The sequence below is a fragment of the Cibotium barometz genome, chromosome 50 (assembly GCF_041138505.1).
Source record: "Cibotium barometz isolate CiBa-2024 chromosome 50, ASM4113850v1, whole genome shotgun sequence".
NCBI classification, from domain to species: Eukaryota; Viridiplantae; Streptophyta; class Polypodiopsida; order Cyatheales; family Cibotiaceae; genus Cibotium; species Cibotium barometz.
The window spans coordinates 6,340,954-6,365,165 of NC_141095.1; the positions used below are offsets into that span (position 1 = coordinate 6,340,954).

At 36.4% G+C, this 24,212-nt stretch overlaps 1 protein-coding gene across 3 annotated transcripts in view; it reads left to right on the plus strand.

Annotated features, from left to right (window-relative positions):
* LOC147609766 (uncharacterized) overlaps positions 1–24,212 on the plus strand; it is an 80,604-nt gene that overhangs the window by 49,658 nt on the left and 6,734 nt on the right. For 2 of the 3 annotated variants that reach the window (XM_086787015.1, XM_086787017.1), the window contains one exon: positions 3,772–4,043. In XM_086787015.1, the coding sequence (XP_086643141.1) occupies positions 3,772–4,043 (272 nt within the window). Of the gene's footprint in view, positions 1–3,771; positions 4,044–6,504; positions 6,720–7,107; positions 7,344–24,212 lie in introns of those variants that run through there. The other variant, XM_086787016.1, reaches the window with a different exon arrangement.

Sequence of the window (24,212 nt, forward strand, 5' to 3'; positions counted from 1 at the left end):
ATGGTAGCAATCTGACCTCTCTACTCTATACTCGTCATTGTTGCAAGCCTTACTTATCCAATATAATTCACTTGAAACTACAAGGGATACTCAAATGAGAAGCAAGTAGTGAATTTGATACTTTTAAGGTAATGTAGCCCATAGCCATCGTTATGAAAGGAATAGATTTGGTTAGTGACGATGAGGCTTGGTAAGAAGTACACAATTGAGTGTACTAACCAAAAGATTGTTGATGGAATTCAAGAGAGTAAAACTTCACTTTTAATTATCTTTACAATCCATAATGATGATTATCTCATTTGTGAAAAATCTCTCTCTCTCTCTCTCTCTCTCTCTCTCTCTCTCTCTCTCACACACACACACACACACACACATCTAAAGGAATTTAATAAAACTTAAGACCTTATGCATATATCTCTATGCTACCTTCCTAGATAGTCTAAAACCTAAACGATATATGTATATGTTAAAAAATATGTGTCTTAGTCATTACGACTTTACCTTTCTTGGTATGCATGGTCATACACATTTGATCTCTTCACAAGGGTTAGTTACTCCCTCGATAGAGTACCATGTAAAGCTTTCTTTTCACTTGAAAGTGCCATACATATTAGTTTCTTTTTTCGTGTCTCTCAAACCAACCAAAGGTCCACCTCATGGAACCTGAAGGTGATAGATTCCTTTATTATTTAGCATATGCTACAAGATTTACGAAAAGGGGGTAGACTTCTAGATATTTTATCTCATCAAAAAGTTTCCAAACAAGCTAGTATTTAAAAAAAACATGAGATCATATAATATTATTCATCATCAAAAAGTTTCCTAGTATAGCTAGAAAAAACACCATTGAAGATAATGAAGTAGTATTAGCTACTTAGAGAAGAATTTTGAATAGGTGCCCAAACATTTGAATGAATAAAATATCTTGTTTTTGCCTCTTTCTCTTGTTCCAGTAGACCTATCACCTCTTTCGTGATTGTGAAGAAAGCTTTGTCGTATAAGGTTATTTCTCAATCTACTTGCTTGTCCATCTTATGTAACAATTTTGAAAAACTTATTGTCAAGCTAAAAAGTGCTTGGTTTTTGCTCTTTTAAGATTGTATAGCAAGGTTTCCACCAAGTCTTTCAATGTTGAGCTATTTTTCATCCCATGGTACGCTACTTCAAAAATGACAAATTGTGTCTTGTTCTAATATTTTATTATATTAACATCCAAGGTGTTGTAAGAGGCTCACCAAAAGTTCATTTGCCAACAAGTTCTTGTCTAATTAAGTTGAGTAGAAAATCTCTAATTTTGCATGGAAATGGATAGTCAAAGATCAACCAAAGGAAGGTTCATCACAATAGAAATGCCCTTATTAAAACCCAAGAAAGGACACCATTACAATAGTACAATGGCCATTTGCAAGCTTATATATTGTAAAATTCTTCCTACCACGAGAGTTTTTGAGGGATGGAAAAAACTTACGCCACTAATAGAATCCATTGAGTGCTTTAAGTCCATGCCTTTATCACTAGCCGAATTTTGATGAATTACATGCAAGATATGATCAAATTTTGAATTACTCCCTACTAATTCGTAGATTAAATACCTTCAGATAGATGTTAGATCTATGAGACACTAGTGTTGACATAGTAGTAGTACATTTTAGAAACTTAATCAAATCATTGAATCCTAATATATCTATGCTACAAAATCTATGTGTTGTAACTTTCAATTTAGTAGTAAAAAAGTATGTCTATGATACTAAGATCTTCACTCATAAAAGTCAAATGATCTGACCATCTATCATGAAATATCAAATCATGTGATCATCCATCATACAATATCATGAGTATTGTCCCATACTTGATAGATGAAGTAAAAAATGCATCCTTGATAACAATAACTACTTCTAGGTTTGAATAGAATTAAAGTATGGTAAAGAATGTTTAAATTGTTTCTCCAATAAAAACACTTTCATACTTAATATCGATAATAGAAATAAAAATTACGAGTTATAGTTTTTATAAAAAAGCAAATTTTGTTTAAATGTGGGTTTTGCGAGTTTAGGAGTCTACCATAAAAAATTCCCAATGAAGTTATATTTTTTTAAAAAAGAATACAAGTTGGAATCTTGTTTATGAGTGAAAAATCAATACTATATTAGAAAGAACTCATTATATTGAAGCTCTTTCGTTTAAGAGTAGGTTGAACCCTTCAAAAATACATCACATTGTCCGTAGCACCATTCATCCATATACTTTGTAGGATAGCAACAACGAATGTTCAAGGATGTGGGATAATTCTCTCTCTTTATCATTGGTGCCAAAATGGCACCCATTAATCAATTTAAAGTATAGTTGATGTTTTTACCTCTCTTTGCATGCTTTGTTCTTTTGTTTTCAACACACTTTCTTATGTTTCTTTAAGTCTTGTTCTTTCTTGTTCTTATGGTGTTTAAACTTCCACCAACTTTTTATCCATAGATTTCCATGTTTTATTAATTAGCATTATATTTATTGTTCTTCTTAGAGGAAGAAGAGAAAGACGAAGATAGAAAGGGAAGACAAGTTTTTAGTAGTTATGTTAAAGAGAAGATTGATGATTGATGATTTAATTGGTGGGTAGATAGTTTTGCTAGAAAAAACGAGTTAACAAATATCGTCAAAGTGAAATTTGAGAAGTACATGCACTAAATATTACACCTTTACTTATGATTGCTTTTACTTTGTGGCATAGTACTCTTGTGCATGCAACATATATGTATACTCAAGCTAGAGAAAGTAGTTGTTTAAGTTATTCCAAAAAATGTAATGATGCATATGCATGTTACTTGCACATGCAACTCTACTTATAGATTCATAATGTTCTTTTACTTATGTTTAATAGAAAAATAAGTGTTTGCGCTTGTGACTAGATGATTGTACAAACAAACTCACTTAAAATTTTAGAAATCCCACATCAAATAGATTTCTTAAAAAATAATCCTTTTATGAGATGTTTGATTTTTTTATTGATTTTTAAAAATAGATTTCTTAAAAAATAATCCTTTTATGAGATGTTTGATTTTTTTATTGGGAATCTTTTTTGTTTAACATTATTATTATTATTAGCTAATGTGAATGATTGTGTTAAATGTATAAGATAAAGGAGGGTCCCTTTTTTACTAAGTTATAAATCGCTTCACTTGTGTATTTCTGATCAATTTTTACGAATAGCACCTACTTTTAGAAACTTAATCTAATGAAATTTCTTAAAAATAAAAAAATTGTGATTACATTGTTCATTTGGACTCACTATATTTCAAAGAACAACCACTTCACCATTTGGAGTGTCCTTCTTTTTATGACAAGGAACGGTATTACATGTATTAAGTGTATACCATTTCTTATCATTAAAAGAAGACACTCTAAATGATGAAGTGATTGTCTTTTGAAATGCCCTTCTTTTTATGACAAGGAATGGTATTGCATTTATTAAGTGTATACCATTTCTTATCATAAAAAGGACACTGCAAATGGTAAGTGGCTGTCCTTTGAAATTTGGTGAGTCTACAATGGTAGGAAGCAAAGAACTCAATAATTAGGTCAAAAGGATAGCTTTTGACTAACCTTTGTGTTCCTTTTCCTAGTAGTATTTGTAGACGTTATTTTTTAGAAAAAGATGTATACTTATTGTATTATTTGATTATTTATTGCTCAAAGAACTTGGAAATTCTTTATCATTTTCCAAGACTTATTCACATTTATAGTTTATTCTAACAAACTTAATTGGTTTTTGATGTCTAGGTATAGCTTTCCATAAAGGCTTTCATTTTCTTTTAGCAAGCTATAGTCCCATGGAAAGAGAATTACTTTTAAAACTATGTGAATCAACAATGGGAGATCGCAAGCTTCCACGCGAGTGGAAACGGTTCTTAAATTATCATCGACTATCTTGGAATATTCTCTCTCAATATCGTAAAATGGAAAACCAAGAATTCAAGGGATGGCAGAGAAAATTGATTCTTTGGATTTTTGTATGCTGGAATTGGACAGACCAAATGAACGTGATCATTGAGGTACTTGCGTTATGCCTTAGGTCTTTGTTTTATCATACACTCAAATCATTTTAAGCATGTATAAAGTAAGTCATTTTCTTAGTCTATTACTTTTTAGTAAGGTTTGTGATGTTGTCATGGTAGATTAGATTCTTTCAATATCTTGTCCATGGCTACAAAGCTTCACTTTTTTTTGGATGGAGGTTGGGTAGGCTTAGAACCACTTTTTTCGATAGACTAGATATAAACTTACTATTTAGACAAAAGATAAATCTTTTAGAAGAGCACCACAATGCTACATAGAGGGTGTTCCTTGGTTCTTGGCCATACACTATAATAACTTGTTGAGAAGGTCTTGAGATAACAAAAATTTATAGGAAGCTTATCCCAAAGATAACTCCAAGAAGAAGGTAGTCTTAAACTTTCTCCTTCTATCTAAAAGAAGTAACAATAGAAGGTCTCTTCGATTGCAGAGAGAAAGATGACACCTTTGAGTCTGTTGCCACATAGACCAAACCTATAGAACCAAGGAATCCTACCAAGCATGGAAATTGCTCGCCTTGGTTCCCATCCAAAGTAACACTTTAGAAATGTAAATTACAACTTTCTAAAAGTACTCAAAGTAGACAAGTATGTGCATCCATTGTGAAGTCCATAGAGAAACCCTACAAAACCAATTAAATGTATATTTAGCCAAATTTATTAAACCAAATGCCTTTGCCACCAAACACTTGGGTAGATTATCTTATGGCGCACACTCAAATATCATTGGTGGGTGTGAATGTCATGAAAATGTTCCATCTTCTGAGAATATCAAATGAGATGCTAAAAGACATAAATGTATCTTCTTGGATTATAGCATGGATTTAATGGAATATCGAATCTATGATCCTTAGTCCAAGATGATCATAGTGAGCTCGGATTTGTTATTATTAGAACAATCACATGGGATGGCTTCCCTTGTCTTTATCATGTAGTAAGGAAATGACAAAAGAATGATAATCTCCACTTGCAACATTGGCTCTGTTCCATTTTGATGTGGGGAAGTCCATACCATTTCTTTTTGTAATGGATTTGGAGATGAAGGCATAAAGCATTCCAAGCTATTTTCTAAGTGGTATGAATGTTGAATTTCATTCTTAGAGAGGGTTAGGATGTGTAGAAATGGATTAGCATCAACGTTTTGACATATGTAAGAAAGTGATTAGGGTTGATGAAAAACTATGGAATAATGACAAGCAAGAGATTTAGCAAAAAGATCATATGGCATTTTATTAGATAGAGGACCTTTATATAGGCTTAAGTACATCTCTATTAGCCAATAACTGTGACGCATAAGCCATCGGTGATGTGTAAGGATCACATGGATCTTGGCCTGGTGGTGGTCATGGTCGAGCAGGCCGAGTTCGTCTCGTAGCTCGGAGCACTGTGGCTTGTGGTAGAGTGACCCCTAGGATACTGTCTTGGTTCGATGAAGGTGTTTGTGGACTAGTGTTAAATAAGTTAAAATGTACCAACTCCTTGTAATGTGCCTGGGCGCCTCTATTTAATGAAGGTGCTTGTGGACAAGTGTTAAATAACTTAGAATATACCAACGTCTTATAATGTGACCGGGTGCTCATATTTAATGAAGTGTGGACCTACAAACTATCAAACAAACAAAGAGTATGTTTTTGGGCCAGGTCCTCACCATAAAACCATAAAAACAAAGGGTTTTCTCGTGCAGTTTCCTCTCCAGCCCTTTGAAGTGGGAGGTTGGCATAACTAGGGTGATGATGACAGGAGTCCTCTCCCCTAGTTACAAGCTTGACTGAGCACAATCTCAAGCTTTGGGAGATGGAAAACAACTCAAAAAGTATCCCATAAGAGCAAGCTTGCACCAATAGACACGTGGATATGTATGAGGTCCGTCTCTACTGGCATCAAGTTTGGCAAGAGTCAATGGTCCTCCTCAACTACATTACCGGTCAAATTTTTTACCTTGCTCCATTGTTTGAATAATCTTATTTGTTAAGATGCGTCTCAACATTTTGTGTGCTGTGTCTAGCTCCATCTCTCTGTGGTTGTGAGATGAAACCCTAACATTCTCTCAGTCTCGGAGCTTGGCTTGCTTCTGCTTTTGCTCTTTAGGATACCTCGTAGGAGACTGCCCGTCGCCTCCCACAATTGAGGAGATTGTTCGTTGCCTACTTTCCCATTCTTAGAAACATCCCCGCCGGTGAGTTGCCCTTCACCTGCTCGCCAACACCCGAAAGCGCAGCTGACATCGAGCGGCACCGCCGCCCAACCCTCCTTCACCACCCAGCCTAGCCGAGAGCTCCTCCCTTTTTCAATGGCGGATCTCATGATAGAGTCGTTGAGGCTCGCCGACTGAGCATGAGGGAGGGGGGAGGAGAGGCATTGGGCTGAGCAGCACCTTCTCTCGACTGAGCAGCCTGCTATACAAGAGCTTACCCACTGATCTCCATTATTTTTCCTGCAGCATTCAATTCGCCAGTCTCGTCTGCTTCTGTTTTGGGATGACCAGCTTACCATTGTTGTACTGTGCCGTTATATCCACCTCTCGTCGAGCTACTCTCTGTCCACCATCAAAGCCTCTGCATATCCACCTCTCGTCGAGCTACTCTCTGTCCACCATCAAAGCCGGCATGAGACGCTTCTTCTCGACCATCAAGGGGTTATGTCGATGGTCTACAGGTCTGCATTTCTTTTGATCTTTAGATTTTATGAACCTTTCAGCTTGTAGGTACTACACTAAAGAGTCACAATTCACAAATTTTCTGGGCCTTTTTTGAAATTCTTGCAATTTAGTACAAATGGGGCCATCAATGCATACGACTTTTGAGGTTTTCTAAAATTGATGCAAGTCAACACAAATTGAAGCCAAAATTGTATGAAAAATTAAAGGCTTTTCTGTTTGGAGCATATAGTAGTGTTACAAAGTCAAGATTAAGGCATATGTACACACATTGAGTGTTTTTGAACACTAGAGAGAATATTGGGTTACCTGGCAGTGCACGTATGTGCTTCTTGGTTTATGTGTAAGTATTAAAGTGTGAATTTTGACATCTGGGTTCTTGTACAGCCAAGGTGGCAAGCTATGGCTCTGAATGCTATAGATGTATTTGGTGTGCTATCCTAAAAGGAGGATCAGTTTCATGATTCGGAATCTACTGGTAGCCAAAGAGCTTTTAGGCTTTATGTGTGGTGATGACACATGCCTACCTACCTTAGAGCTAGCAACACCGAAGAGGAGAGTACTCACTATAAGAGATTAGTCTAATACCGTCATGTATATCAACGATTTAGACTTACTTTTTTTTTTCACGACATCAGTGTCACCACTTGTATGTTCATCAGTACATGATTGTCTGTATATTCATGTATCTTTATCGACTAGTATATCGATGGTACTTATGAATAAAATGTAGGCGATTTAGACTTACATTTTTTTTTTCACGACATCGGTATCACCATGATCGTTTGTATATTCACCTATCATCGGTATCTTTATCGACTAGTACATCGATGGTACCTCTGAATAAAATGTAGGTATATGCATCGGGCATGGGTGTTTTTACCGATGCTTATACTGATGTCCATACCGACCTTTATACCGACATATACATACCGATATTGGGAAAAAAATTTAGGGCAAAATGGAACAAATTAGAACAATTTTCTTTGATCTACCCCATTATGTCCACAATATCTTGCCTGATACTTATAAATATAAATACATTAAAGACAACCATGTAAAAAAGATAATCAAAATTATGCATAAAATTTGGAAAATCGAAAAGTACACAGACATTCATATCCAAGATACAGAAACTCATTGACATTAAAAAACCTTAGAAGCAATATAAAGCTCAAGACACCTTCTCTTGCTTTTCGTGGCTCCTGCAGAGGTCCTTGTATGAATAGAACCACAAGTTTTATCAGGATAATTTAACATAAAAAAAACAAAGATGTAAAAAGATAAATTAATTTATACATAATTTATACGTAAAATTTAGAAAGTTGAAAAGTTTAAAGTTTGACAATATTATATACTTATATAATTGAAGATGTGGACCCAATTGAGCTCTTGTCCTTCCCGCTCTATCTTGTCGAAGAAGGTGGTAGTTTCATGAGACCATGCGAGGTCATACTCTTCTTGAGTTTAACCACATCCCACTACTTATCTCTACACACATTTAAGGAAGTTTTTTAATATGTTTAGCAATTCATACATATATTATTTACATTGCAAAAACTAAGAGGTGAAAACTTACAAGGTATGTACGGAAGTGCCTAGTGCCACCAGCCGTGCCACTAGCACCAAGGTAAGAAGTCCTCAATCCTTCGAGGTGTGCTTTAGCAGTCTCCTATTGTTGTGATTAATATTTTCTTGGTTTCTTGTATCTTGCACTTCAGACCTATGATGACTCATAAGATCTCTTATTCTCTTAAGCATCCACTTGTTGAATTACTCAGAGAGGGTTAGCATTTGTGGAAACTCTCTATGAAGCTGCTCAAGAATGTAATATTTTCTCTTCTAGGTGGCCTTGCCACTTTGTGAGGATATCGTGGCTGAATTGTACACTACAAAGCTAACATAGATACCTAAGTACCCTACTACCTAGCTCATCTTCGATGATAGACTCATCATTATAGTATCTATAGGAGTATAGGAGCCATACTGGAGAGCAAGGAGTATGACCAAATGGAGTGCCTACCAGATTGAAACCCGGAGTGACGTCGAGTGTGGCCTTACGAGTGAAATCCGTAGTGGCTATAAGAGTGACACCTCGACTATAGCATGGAGTAGCATAGTGGTTGTGTACTTTAGGAACGGTGTGGTGTGGTACAATACGCATACGAGTATGTAAAGTATGCATCGAGATGAGTACTTTAAGTACGTTCACTTTTTAAAAATAATGTGTAAAAAAATACATTATAAATCATTTATAATTTAGCAACACTGGTACACAAAGATGCACAAAAAAATAATTGAAATGCAAACATGTATGCTATATAAATGTTAAATGAGTTGCACTACATACAACATGAAGTCTTGTTGAAGCTACAATCCTAGTACATACTACAAAGTACAAATACCAATAGCCATATGGTTGGCTCTCACTCATCATCATCCAAGCTTGAAGATGAGGATGTTGAGTAGTTCCCATCTGTGAGAGGAGATTCTCATCAGAACTATATAGTGGCTCTCGCTTCCTCACATCACCTGATACATTAGTATTCGATATCTCCTCAACAATGGTAGAGGTCCTAGGTATCTTCTCTCGAAGAGTCTGCATCTGGTGCTTTGAATCACCTCTACTGATCACTATGGCACCTCTCCCTTTGGAATGTGCACCATGAGTATACACCTTGGTGCCTCTAGGGGTGGAAGGACGACTCAGTTGAGTTGAAGAAGTCAGGGAGCTGGTCGTGAGAGCTCGAGACCGAGCTCGAGTGACTTGTCTATCAATGACCTTGAGCTCTCTGTGAGCTTTTTGTATATCTTCTCTTGCTCATCACGTACTATGTCGCTCTCCTTGGCATGCCACTGGCTGGGGCACTCGAACTCCTCAACATCAACCTATGGCGTATGTATTCACTAGTAGCTATTAGCAACTAATCACTTTAAGCTTACAATGATCTTTAAAGTGTATGTCGTAATTTTTTAAACTTGTTTTGGTCTATCTATCTTTCGAAAACTCCGAAGTAGTGGAAGGTTGACTTTGCAAAACAACAATCTCTCTAGCAGTTTCGAGTCTTTGTACGGATAAGAGAGTAGTTACTCTAGTTTCTCTCACACTCCGGAGGAACAATCTTTAAATCCACGAAGATTCAAGTCTTAGTTATAACAAATCTTAAAGCTTGCATCTTACACTCTAGAGCCTAATTTTTGTTCAATATGTATTTTGTATTATTACCTGGGATAATAGTCAAAGTGCAAGGGCTTTTAGTTGAGGCAGATGGTATCCATGTGTATCCCACCAATCTAGAGGCGTCTTACACACCTCTAGTAGCATGGAACACCACGATTATAGAATTCTCCAAGGTTATTGGATTATCCTATCATCTCTCGATCAATGTGTACTTGTTTCTCATCCGTCAATACATGACTTCTATATTGATCTCTCTCATGGATAGAAGCGCGGTGTCCTTGAAAAGATTTGCACTCTTGTAGAGGATGCAATAGTGCTGCCATACCATGAATTGGATGACGCATCCAATCTCATCTCCTCTCTACAGGGTGAATAATCTCATCCACCTTGTAAATGCCAACAACCATAAGTACATACTATGAATAGTAATTTATAAATCTTAAATATTAAATAAAAATTACAATTTACAATTCAATATTTAATATTCACCTGGCTCTAGAGATGACTATGCATGCTGCAAGCTCTCTCTTCATCTTGTGGAAAAGATGATAGAGTGTTCCCATGGTAGATCCCCCCATATCTGTGACACGCAAAAGGATAAAGAAGGGTTTGAAGACTATGGTGATGTTATGTGCTTCTGTCCAAAACTCCTCATCTAGCACCTTTCTTTGGATGGCCCTTGTGGCTTCATGATTTGCATTATGTATTTGGCTCCACGGTGCATCAACCACTGATCGACGAAGACATCTCGAACATCATACAAACATTTAAAGACCAAATATATATAAGGGAATCTAGTCTTGGAGGGTTTTATGATATCTTTCGCACTATGGGAGCAAAAAATAGCCAATGCCTGGTGCTTCTTTCTAAAGATAGAAGCTATGCATGTAGAATCCTCGATGGTAGGCTGCACCCTTACCTAACTCAAGCTTCGAATATTCTCTATAAGAAAATCCAAAGAGTGTGCAGTACAAGGAGTCCACACAATGCTTGGAAACGCTTCCTCGATCAACTTACCCATCCTCTTGCAGTTAGAGGCATTGTATGTTACCACTTACATCACATTCCTTTGGATCCAATTTGGTTCTCACTTCATCAAGAACATGCACATATGAAATGCATTTAGACACTTTCAAGTGAGACACATTTGGTTTTATGCCTATAGACTTCTGTATAGGCATCATGCCATGAATAGATGAAATAATGAGGGCTCTTATCTCCTATGTTACTTTAACCTGTGTAAGCATCGTCATATCTTAACCTCTCAACATTGCATCTAGCCCGAGTATACCTATGTACACTACATGTCCTCAAAACAACGCTGGTTCTTTGTGCGCTAGGAGAGTAACCACCACCATTAATAATGCCAAGCTCCTCATCAAGCCTCTTCTGCTACACTCGAAGCCACTAGAGTCACCATCCACATAAGAGTGACATGCTGACAGATCAGGCACAAAAGGTTAATTTACCTTTTTCTTCCCTTTGTCTAATATGTGTGTACCAACACATATAGTACCACAAGATGATGCATCTACATTCCTTGTATGTATCCTCAACCTACATGACCATAGATTTACATTGGATTTATTATTAGAGAACTCTCTAGGTCTAATAAACACATATCTACATGTGGGATATTATCATTGGTTCTACATCAACATCTTTAGTTGCCTTCACTAGTGTATATACCAGCCATACTCATCTCATCAAAGGTAACATCTCTGCTTACTTACATCACATAAATGATAGGGTTATAGTATCTATAACATTTCTCCTCCAAAGCATGACCAATGATGATGCATTTCTCTACTTCATCAAGAACATGTACGTATGCAATATGTCCAAACACTTTGAGACATATGTGGTGTTATGCATATAAACTTATATTTAGGTGCCATGCCATAAACAATTGTAGTGAATGTTCAATTGTAGTGGTGGAGGCACTATCTCCTATATTGCTTTAACCATGTAAGCATAGTCATATCTCAACCTCTCAATAGAGTATCTAACCCAAGTAGACCTACGTTCACTTGGATCACCACCACTAGGTGTCCTCAAAACAACCTTGCTTCTCCATGCACCAGGAGTTACCACCACCCTTTGATGAAATGCCAAGCTCCTCATCAAGGTTGTGCTGCTCAGAGCCACTAGAGTCACCATCCACATAAGAGTGACATGCTAACAGAGCAGGCATAAACTTTGATCTAGCTTTTTCTTCCCTTTGTGTGATACATGTGTACCAGCACATGTAGTACCACAAGATGATGCATTTACATTCCTTGCATCTATCCTAAACCTACCTTACCATGTAGACTAATAATACAATGGATCCACTGTTAAAGAACTCTTGAGGTCCACCAAGCACATGTGATTGCTTCTCTGCATCTACTAGCTATATATATTGCTACTCATCTCATCAAAGGCAACATCTATGCTTACTTTCATCTCACGAGTGGTAGGGATATAGTATCTATAACCTTTCTTGTCCAAAGTATAATCAATGAAGATGCATTTCTCTACCTTTGGATCTAACTTGGTTCTCGCTTTATCAAGAACATGCACATATGCAACACATTTAATACACTTGGTTCTCACTTCATCAAGAATATGCACGTATGCAATACATCCAAACACTTTCAAGTGAAATATATTTCTCTACCTTTGGATCCAATTTGGTTCTCACTTCATCAAGAACATGCACATATGAAATGCATTTAGACACTTTCAAGTGAGACACATTTGGTTTTATGCCTATAGACTTCTATATAGGCATCATGCCATGAATAGATGAAACAATGAGGGCTCTATCTCCTATGTTACTTTAACCTGTGTAAGCATCGTCATATCTTAACCTCTCAACATTGCATCTAGCCCGAGTATACCTATGTACACTACATGTCCTCAAAACAACGCTGGTTTTTTGTGCGCTAGGAGAGTAACCACCACCATTAATAATGCCAAGCTCCTCATCAAGCCTCTTCTGCTACACTCGAAGCCACTAGAGTCACCATCCACATAAGAGTGACATGCTGACAGATCAGGCACAAAAGGTTAATTTACCTTTTTCTTCCCTTTGTCTAATATGTGTGTACCAACACATATAGTACCACAAGATGATGCATCTACATTCCTTGTATGTATCCTCAACCTACATGACCATAGATTTACATTGGATTTATTATTAGAGAACTCTCTAGGTCTAATAAACACATATCTACATGTGGGATATTATCATTGGTTTACATCAACATCTTTAGTTGCCTTCACTAGTGTATATACCAGCCATACTCATCTCATCAAAGGTAACATCTCTGCTTACTTACATCACATAAATGATAGGGTAATAGCATCTATAACATTTCTCCTCCAAAGCATGACCAATGATGATGCATTTCTCTACTTCATCAAGAACATGTACATATGCAATATATCCAAACACTTTGAGACATATGTGGTGTTATGCATATAAACTTATATTTAGGTGCCATGCCATAAACAATTGTAGTGAACAATTGTAGTGGTGGAGGCACTATCTCCTATATTGCTTTAACCATGTAAGCATAGTCATATCTCAACCTCTCAATAGAGTATCTAACCCAAGTAGACCTACGTTCACTTGGATCACCACCACTAGGTGTCCTCAAAACAACCTTGCTTCTCCATGCACCAGGAGTTACCACCACCCTTTGATGAAATGCCAAGCTCCTCATCAAGGTTGTGCTGCTCAAAGCCACTAGAGTCACCATCCACATAAGAGTGACATGCTAACAGATCAGGCATAAACTTACACACCAATCTAGAGGCGTCTTACACACCTCTAGTAGCATGGAACACCACGATTATAAAATTCTCCAAGGTTATTGGATTATCCTATCATCTCTCGATCAATGTGTACTTGTTTCTCATCCGTCAATACATGACTTCTATATTGATCTCTCTCATGGATAGAAGCGCGGTGTCCTTGAAAAGATCTGCACTCTTGTAGAGGATGCAATAGTGCTGCCATACCATGAATTGGATGACGCATCCAATCTCATCTCCTCTCTACAGGGTGAATAATCTCATCCACCTTGTAAATGCCAACAACCATAAGTACATACTATGAATAGTAATTTATAAATCTTAAATATTAAATAAAAATTACAATTTACAATTCAATATTTAATATTCACCTGGCTCTAGAGATGACTATGCATGCTGCAAGCTCTCTCTTCATCTTGTGGAAAAGATGATAGAGTGTTCCCATGGTAGATCCCCCCATATCTGTGACACGCAAAAGGATAAAGAAGGGTTTGAAGACTATGGTGATGTTATGTGCTTCTGTCCAAAACTCCTCATCTAGCACCTTTCTTTGGATGGCCCTTGTGGCTTCATGATTTGCATTATGTATTTGGCTCCACGGTGCATCAACCACTGATCGACGAAGACATCTCGAACATCATACAAACATTTGAAGACCAAATATATATAAGGGAATCTAGTCTTGGAGGGTTTTATGATATCTTTCGCACTATGGGAGCAAAAAATAGCCAATGCCTGGTGCTTCTTTCTAAAGATAGAAGCTATGCATGTAGAATCCTCGATGGTAGGCTGCACCCTTACCTAACTCAAGCTTCGAATATTCTCTATAAGAAAATCCAAGGAGTGTGCAGTACAAGGAGTCCACACAATGCTTGGAAACGCTTCCTCGATCAACTTACCCATCCTTTTGCAGTTAGAGGCATTGTATGTTACCACTTACATCACATTCTCTACCTCCACCTCCACAATAGCCTAACGAATGTGGTGCTAGATAAAATCGTTAAGTGATCTGCTTCTCTTCCTTGTCTACATTACTGCGTGTAAAAAATAGATGCTAAGATATGAAGTGAGCAAGATATTTATTATGTGGCGTCGCCTTGTGTCACTACAACCATATGAAATGATGGTGCAACCAAACTTCTTCCAACTTGCTTTGATAGGTTGGAGAGAAGTCTCAATCCTCTCCTTCTCTTCCTTCTTATGGTGATCCTCATCTTATTGTACTCTAAACCCATTCATCCATCCACATTGCCTACAGTGGCAACATCGGCAATCATGCTCTTCCACTAGTTCCTACGTAGTATATTGAAAGAGAGATTGCACTCAATGAGTGTGTACTCTATCTCAATCTTTGCCCTATATTGTGTCTCCTTGATCCATGACATGGAGTGCAAGGAGAGAGGAATTAATGTTCTATTGCCTAGAAGGCTAATATGTAGGCAAAGAGTCTAACAACACTTCATCAAAATGATAGTGCTACGAATCTCTCTGCCATGCGGAAACTCCTTGGGTTTCTCCCTTATAATAGCATCAGCCATTTGATGTGGAATATTTGGACACCCACTAATTCCCTTGTCCCTTATCTTTGACATGTGGTGGATGATCCGCGTGATCAAGCTAGACTCTTGCAAGAAACAATAACGACACTTCCAATGACAAGTGCTTGAACCTGTGATGATGTATTGTTAAGGATGATGATGTGTAACCTAGTAAGGATTCGGTGCCTTTGGTACCTTAAACAAGTTGCAATGTACAAAATCAATATCAGAAGCCTCATTAGCAGTTGAATTTTTAAAAATAGAGGGATTCGAGAATGAAGATTGAAAAAAATACATAAAAAATTTGGGGATTATTCATGGGACTGAATTTTTGAAAATAGAGGGAATGATTGAAAAAAATATAGAATTAATATAAAAATTTCTTAAAAATAGAGGGGTTAGGGAATGGTTGAAAATAGACAGAATTCTTGAAAATAGAGGGAATGATTGAAAATAAGGAATTTTTAATAATAGAGGAAATGAATCCGAATGATTGAAAATAGAGAGAATGATTGGAATTTCTCAAATTGGGAATAATTTTTATTAAAAAAAAGATAGAATTAGTTTAATTAAGGGTTGAGAGAGTACTCAATCACTCTGGAGTCTGGACGGGGGAGAGAGAGAGAGAGAGAGAGAGAGAGAGAGAGAGACGAGGCACCACACTTTATCAAGTATGATAGCAGGCAGTCGGCCTTGGTATGGATTTTGAAAGCACAACAGTACGGTGTAGGTACAGACATGTATGATGTTGAGATATCGAGCTCAACTAGTGTTACGGGACATTGATGTCCCGCTTGGGTGATAGCTTTCGTACTTATGTCACTGGTATGGTTGGTGAGATTATGGTTATGGCTCACCCTAACCTCCCTTTTAACACATCCAACAAGAGATTACTTGGTGAACCGCAACTGTCGTGAGGATCTTTCCAATGGCCGAGCTCGTAATTCTTGAAGTCTCCAAGCTCTACAACTTCTTGAGAAGCAATTCCATTGCACCTCTCATGAGTGTTGTCACACCGTTGCATTACACTATGGATACTCGTCCCTCCTCTCCTCACATCACTCACTAGCATGCATTAGAGAGCGATTAGTAAGAGGATTAGCAAGAGCAAGACTCAATTGCACAATGGGAGAGTATGTTGTATTATGAGACAAATTCACTTATATTCATGGCCATAAGTGTTCACACTTATTTAAATTGTAGTCGGCCAGACACTTTAGGCTCATAAGAGGCCTAATGCTATTACAATGACTACTTTCATAATATATCCATGAAGTATATCACTTGGGACTTCATCCTAGCTTGTTATCACACTCTCTTGAAGTAGGAATCACCTTAAGTATTCCGTCAAACCATTACGGGCGCCCGTTCAAATTGTAGATTTGGATACCATTACTTCATATCTTGAATGTATCACTCTTTAGTGTATCTACCTTGATTCCTTAATGTAAGATAATGGTGGTAATTCTTGTTAATCCTAGAAATGGGTTAACATTCTCCTCTTCATAATGTCGATCGTGTGCTTGTGATCGCATTGAAGACCTTTGTGTGGGGAGAATGGGCAAGCTTTGTCGATGGCTTTGATGTTGAGTGACGTTAAATGGTCTTTGTTCTTCCGGAAGGAATAAGAAAAGCTAGTTAGTGAATAAAAAAGTTGGTGGTTTATTGGGAATTTCTAATGGGGTGGGGCGGTGAAGTTTTTTGCGAATGATTACAGTTTTATATTTATGTGAGCATGTTTTTTGGGTGTTTTTTGCTCACTTTGTTTTTAGAAATCATAAGCAAGGTCACATGTGATTTGTGTTAGTGGGGACGCTAAGAGATGTTAATAATGGGAGAGAAGAGGGAATTATTTGAAGAACGTAGACATAATCATCAGAACGAGATGGTGATTCTCAGTTCCTCATTTAATTCATTGGAGCAACATTTATCATTTGAAGATGAAGTCTCTTTGTGTGACACGATTTTTGTCAAATGTTGTTGAGTAGGTCGTGTTTTTGCATGCTTCTTTCCATAATATGAGTTTTATGTTTTTATGTATATTTAAGTGCTCTTGCAAAGTAGATATACATGAAGTACAAGAAGTGAGTCATATAGACTCTTATTGAATTGCTCTATGTTGAAGTAGCCATTAGTTGGCGAGGATTGAAAGAATTACGTTAATTTGCGAGGCTAATATAGATATCTTCACTAAGGATTGAAGATCATTGATTTGCGAAGATGATAGCATCGTTTGGAGAGGTTTGTTATTTAAAGAAAAATTTCAAGAGATGGATTGTACCATTGATGAGGCTTTCGTCCACCATGGCTTCCTTATCTAGAGATGTACTTCGAAGTTGTCGATGGTGACGCTTTGGTGCAAATGTCCTCCAGTGGATGAGTATGGATATGTACTCATGAAGCAACTGCTACATTAACATAGCCAAAAGAATAGTAAGCTATAAGCGTAACCAAATATAATGAATATTGAAGATCCTTGAGAGTTTCTTGTGATATTCTATCACTTTTAGGTAGGTCATATGTGTGACTCTTGTGCTTTTTTTTTTCTAATTACCACCTTGTGAGCAACAGGTTTTTGTGGCTATTCTCCTTTTTAAGAGAATAAGTTTTTATGTCTATCGTGTCGCTTCCGTGCTGACACTTCACATCCAAAGGGGTGAAAAGAGAATTGTGAGTTTGTCTTTGATGCACTCTTAAGTCTCTGTTGCAAAAGTGGGAATTGATTCTTGAATTTCTAGCTCAAATGTTAAGGCGGTAGGTAAGACTACTGGTTGGTTACCATTAAGGGTTCCTTGAACACATAAACTCTTGTGTAGGTACTGAATGCACGAGAGTGGTTGAGTGACTTGCTTGGTGTTTCTTGGGTTTTCATTCTTGGCAAACTTTAGGTGAAGCTGTTGGGATTGAAGTCGGTGGTGATGCTTTCTTCACGTTGTTCAATTGTGTTAACCATAGAGGTATTATCTTCATAATATCCTTGTTGAAGCATGTGCACATGAACTAAGCATTGGTATTTTCTTGGTAGTATCCTTGTGCTTGCAGTAATCTTTTGGATGCCCACACTTGTTCAGATGTTAGAGTTTGCTGAGGAACTCATAGGCTTTTGTGGACGGTGTCGTGGAGTACTTTTCTTTTTCTTTAGTCTTTAAGTGCTACATTGAGGAAGAGGCTTTGACTGTCGAGGTACCTAAATTTGATTAGCACCTTTGTAGTAGCCTCGAGCAACAAGTAGTTGCTTCTCTACCTACATTTTGATGCCATTAAGATACCTTGATTTTTGTTGTCTTGGTGGATTTTTCTTTTTGGTTGAAGTGGAATCTTGTGAGCTCTCCTTCACATTAGTTGGCACTGAGGCTACATGTTTGGGACTCATGTGCATTGTTGACGATGATGAGGCTAGATTCTGTGTGGAGTGGCTGTCGATGATCAAGCTTTTGAGCTTGCGGTTATTTCCTTTAGTGAGGTTTGTCGATAACGAGACATAGGCTCCGGGGATTTTCCTTTGAGTTTCTTTTTAGCGATAAATGGTTGTGCGTGGTGAACTTTTTGAAGAATAGCTGCTGACTGTAAGATTTTGGCATCGAACTTCGTCGGTGAGAATGGAGTTGAAGGAGTAGATGCTTTATCGGAGTCGGTCGTTGACACAGATGGTAGGTCATTATGTAGAGGGGACTCTATGGAAGGGGTTTGTAATCTTTTGTGTTTAGAATCATAGAAAAGGTTGGATCCTCTTCCTTACAGTATGGTATTATCAATTTTGTGTCATTGACCATCATGATGACCCTATCACTAGCAAAGCACAGTGGTGCCTAGGCAACAACAGTCCATTTATGCCCCAAAATCAAATCTACTACAACACATATTCAACCAAAAAAAACTTGAAGTAAGGAGGTTAGTTTCAATATACATTGTATATTCGAAGTAACCCAAACATGGCATGTTCAAGTCTTGTGTAAAGGGAATTCTTTCAGGATGATCTATGAGTATTGGTTGACCTAACAAATCCTATAACTTGAGGGTCTAATGAGATTGTGTTCTTATGTTGGATAAAGTTGTGCTTGATCTGTGGTGATTTTTTAACTTCAATGTTTTGTCAATTGGCTCCTCTTGCAAGAGCATTTTTTTATAGATGAGTTTAGGTTGTCCCAATGACACCCAAGTGTCTATTGTCATGATGTTATGAGTAGCTCGAGGGCTAATCAATGCGCTTGTGCGCTTAACATCATTGCCGGTAGGAGAAATTAACCATATCATGATAGAATCTTCAAGGGGAACCATGGATATTTCAGTTTGTGTTTCATATTCCTGTTTCACTTTCGTCCTCTTTTTGGCTCTCAGCTTTTTCAAGAGTACCCAATGTGTACAATGGTACACTTGGTCCTCTGACAAGTCTAACTGAGTTCTGTTTGGAAACTTGTGAATCCTTACAATCTTGTTTTATGGAGCTCTTTATGTCTTGGTATAACTTGTGTTAAGCCCTTAAAGGTGCAAGTCCTGACACTATGCTGGCTTCACCATGAGAGAAGAGAATTCCTCCAAATGAGGTTTTGAGAGACTGTTTTAATTTCATAAGGGATTCATTGAATTCCTCACGTGCTTTCTCAATTGCATAATTCATGCAATCTGTATCTAAGGACTCTTCTTTAGAGTATGTCTTCCTCTTGGAAGGGAAAGCGATACTCCTCCGGGTTTTGTATTTTGGTTCTTTTTTAAGATTGGCATTATGAGGTTCAATAACAGCTGGTGATCTTTTAAGACTCTCAACCATGCTAAGCATGCTCTCTTGAGCTTGCTTTTTGTGTTTTGCATATGTCATATGATCATGATTTTCAATTTGAGGTGGTTGGGTGGGTTCTAGTTTCTTGATTGGTTCGTGCGTTGTAGTGAGTGTCGAATCAGAACTTGTTTCATTCTCACTAAGTGACATACTAGAACTCATTTCATCTTCTTTCATTGGATCATTAGGTTTTCATTATGTTTGTCCATATGCGACGAGAACGAATTTTCTTTTGGACTTTTGTATTCCCGTTGCACATGTGGATTTTGTGGTTTGTGTGGTAGCCTTTGAGGTGGATGATTCTACATCATGTGTAGCTTTTGGCTCTTTTGGGTTTATGTTCCTCCATAGGCTCCTTTTTTCTATCCTTTAATTTAACCTTGGTTTCGATAGTTTGTTGTCCCTTGTTTTTCTTAGGTTTAGAAGGTTTTGTTTTCTCTTTTGGTTTCTGCTTTAAGGCATGTTCTTCTACCCATTTCAAAGTGTATCTTTGTATTCTTTTTTACACTCGTGTCTTGGCTTATAAGCGTGTAAGTACATTCAAGGATGCCGTAAATAATTTCTCATTTTGTACACTTAAGATATTTAGAGTTATATTTTGTGAGACAAGTTGCATTGAAGCAACTCGTCTTAGGAAATCTTGGAACATATGGTCAATGCCACATTATTCACACATGGGTTACAAAGTGTTAGTGACTATGGGCATGGAAGTATTCCAAACTTTGTAGTCTATCACTTTGTGAGGTCCAGGATAATAGAAACACTGAAGTGTTTGCTTAACTGCTTCCTGAGCAGTTACTACCCTTTGGACTGTTTCTGTATGGTGCACGGGAGATGGCATGAGGGAGAAGCTAGCAAGCTCTACCAGTTTTGAGTCAATTTTGATGAATTGGGACACTTTGTAGTATCATGACCAAAGGATTTACAATACATACAGTATAGAAAAATAGGTGTCTTGTATACATAATGGGGATTGAATTGGTCATAGTGATTGCACTGAACACAAGGTATTTCGTTCCTTACTTTTAGAGGCATTAAGGATATTTAGCTTTGAAGGATTTCATCCTCTCTTAGAGATGTCGATTAAAAGCTTTTAAGCAAAGCTCCATAGAATTCAGGGAATGACAATTGCGAGATCAATCTTTCTTTTGCCATTGCTTCACTTGGTTTAGATGAGGAAACACTCGTATCATGATCATCTTCCATCATGTTGTCATTTAACCGTATTGCTTTTTTATAACATTGATCGAATGTTTCTAAGTTGGATACAATGATCAAGCTGTGTAAGTTGTTATTCTTTAAGCCCATCATGAAACATCTCTTCAATTGAGAATCTTTTAATTTCTCCCATGACTCACATCGTGAGTTCAAGAGTTTTATCTGAATGATAAAATCTTTAATGGTTTCATTTGGTTTACGCTTAATTTAATAGAGTTCTTTTGCTGCACTCCATCGATCACCTTGTCTTGAAAAGCCATGGATAAGGTTAACTTCAAGGTTCTGAAGTTTTTCTTGATTTCTGGCATCAATGTGATGAACCATCGATTAAAATTTTCCTCTAAGCATAGGTTCAACGCATGTACCGTGGTAGGGTAGTTTGGATTTTCAAAGGCTTTACATCTCTGTTTAAATATTTGAATGAATTGAACAAGATCAGTTGTTCCGTCATATTTACCCATAATTTTAGAGATCTATAGGACCGTATTTTTATATGACTCATTGAGGTCGTATGTGAGAGCTCTTGATAGTAGGGACTCACGGAGCCCTTGGACTACCCTCCTTCTTCTTGGACTAGTCAGTATGTTCAAGGTGCGGGAATAGGGTTGATATCTATAGGAATTATAGAAATGTTAGGTAAAGAACCAAAGCTTGATGGGATTGAAGTGACAGGGGGTGCAAAACTTGATGACACTCTTATTGTTGGCATGACAAATGTTATTGGGATGTGCATTTGGGGTATAGATCTCAATGGCTCGAAGATGTTAGGTATTCGGTTTAGTGAGGATGTTGATCCATGTAGTCCCTCTATCATTGCTATGTCTGATTGCCTAATTGCTGAGATATTTTTGGATATAAAAATCCTCCTAGTGTCTAAAATGGGTTCCCCTGTTGAAACAGAAATTCAAAAAGAACTTTCCAATGTGCAATTGGAATTAATTGAAAATAGGTATAAAGGACCTTAGCCTAAGGGTCTAGATTTTCAGAAATTTTTGGATTATGGTCCAATTAAGGTTCCTATGGGCCAATAGGATCAATCCATGTGTGGGGAGGAGATAAATCCAATTTATAAAAGAAAAATATCTAAAAATGAGTAAATGCCCACATAAGATGAAGAGTTGATTGAGTACAAGGTTTATTAGTAAAAAACTATGAGTATGACTAAAAAAATGAGATATTTTGGGTATAATGATTCATTTTTGACACATGTGTAAGGAAAAGGGGGCCCTTCAAGGAGGTGCTTATTTCACATGTGGTGGAGTTTTAAACTCAAAAATATTGTGATATTTTTCTCTCCTCTCTCGGATCAAACTAAATCAAAAGGGAACCAAACTAGGATCAAATCTTGTCCAAATTCAACTAAACCGAATTTAAAAAATTCTAGAAATTAGTTGGACTTGGTTAGAGGCCTTCCCCACCTATAAATAGATCCTTAGTCCTTTGTAAAAAAATATGAGAACTATCTTATGTCAGTATTATGCTGAAATAATGATATTTTTTATTATTCTCTAAAAACCTCTACAAAATTGAAGAGATTGGATCTTCTCTCTCTCTTCAATCTTCCTTTGTGACTCCTACAATATACCAAACCAATTGATTGGTTGGGGGTCGATCAAAGAATCAAGTAAATTAGAAGGTAAAGTGTGGATTATTATCTTTTTCTTATTAAAACTCTAAATGTTTCTCTTCTGAATCTCTCTCAAGCTTGAGAAGCTTAATTTGAATGGCTTTTGAATACTATTGAATTTCTTTGATGTGTTGTAATAAAGAAACACATAATTTTTTATTTATGCTTAATTTTGAATGGTTTTTAAGTATAATAATTTCTCTCTCTCCCCTAAAGAATGGTCATTCTTATGATCTATTCTCAATCCAAATGAAGCTTCTCATGAAGCATTTCTCTAATCCAAAAGTAAATTCTATGCTTGTCTAATTGGAGGTCAAAAAATAGCTTTTTAATGCTTTTATAATATTTATTTCATAGAGATTATGAATCAATCCATAATTAGATAATGATCTAATTACTGGTCATTCTAATCATATCAATAATATTAAACTTCATTCTTTCAATTAAATTGAGAATTATCAGTAATAGCAGCGGAGCTATGAATTTTTTTTTGTAAAATAAACACATAAAATAATTACAGTCATAATATAAAAAGAGGACTTCCTACCATATTCTAGGAATTATCATCCTAGATTAGTTGAATGATTCTCATTGTAATCATGAAAAAATAAATTTTTATGTTTATGCATAATTAGTGAATTAGAAAAAGAGAAATTTCTAGTAATTTATTTTTATGTTAAAAGAGTAATTCCCATGACAATGAAAATCCTTGTATTCCAATGAATCAAGAGAAAAAAATTGGAATACTAATATAATGTATATTTTATGTAAAAATTAAAGAAAGATTTTAGTTATATTTATCTTTTTGCATAGATAAATTTATATGATAAAAGAGAAATTCTTATTACATTTGGAATTCCATCAATTAGATGGGAAAAGAGAAATTCCTATCACATTGGAATTATTTGATAATTCATTTAAATTCAAAGATGAATGTTTAGATAAATTTATTTATCTATGAGAAATAAGTAAATGTTAAAAGAGGAATTGCTATGACATTTAGAATTCCATCATTTAGATGGAAAAAGAGAAATCTCTAGCATTTTGGAATTATTGGATAATTCATTTAAATTCAAAGATGAATTTTTAGATAAATTTATTTATCTATGAGAAATAATTAAATGTTAAAAGAGAAATTCCTATGATATTTAGAATTTTCCATCATTTAGATGAAAAAAGAGAAATTCTTAGTATATTAGAATTATTGGATAATTCATTTAAATTCAAAGATGAATTTTTAGATAAATTTATTTTATCTATGAGAAATATTTAAATGTTAAAAGAGGAATTCCTATGACATTTGCAATTTCATCATTTGGATGGAAAAAGAAAAATTCTTAGTATATTGAA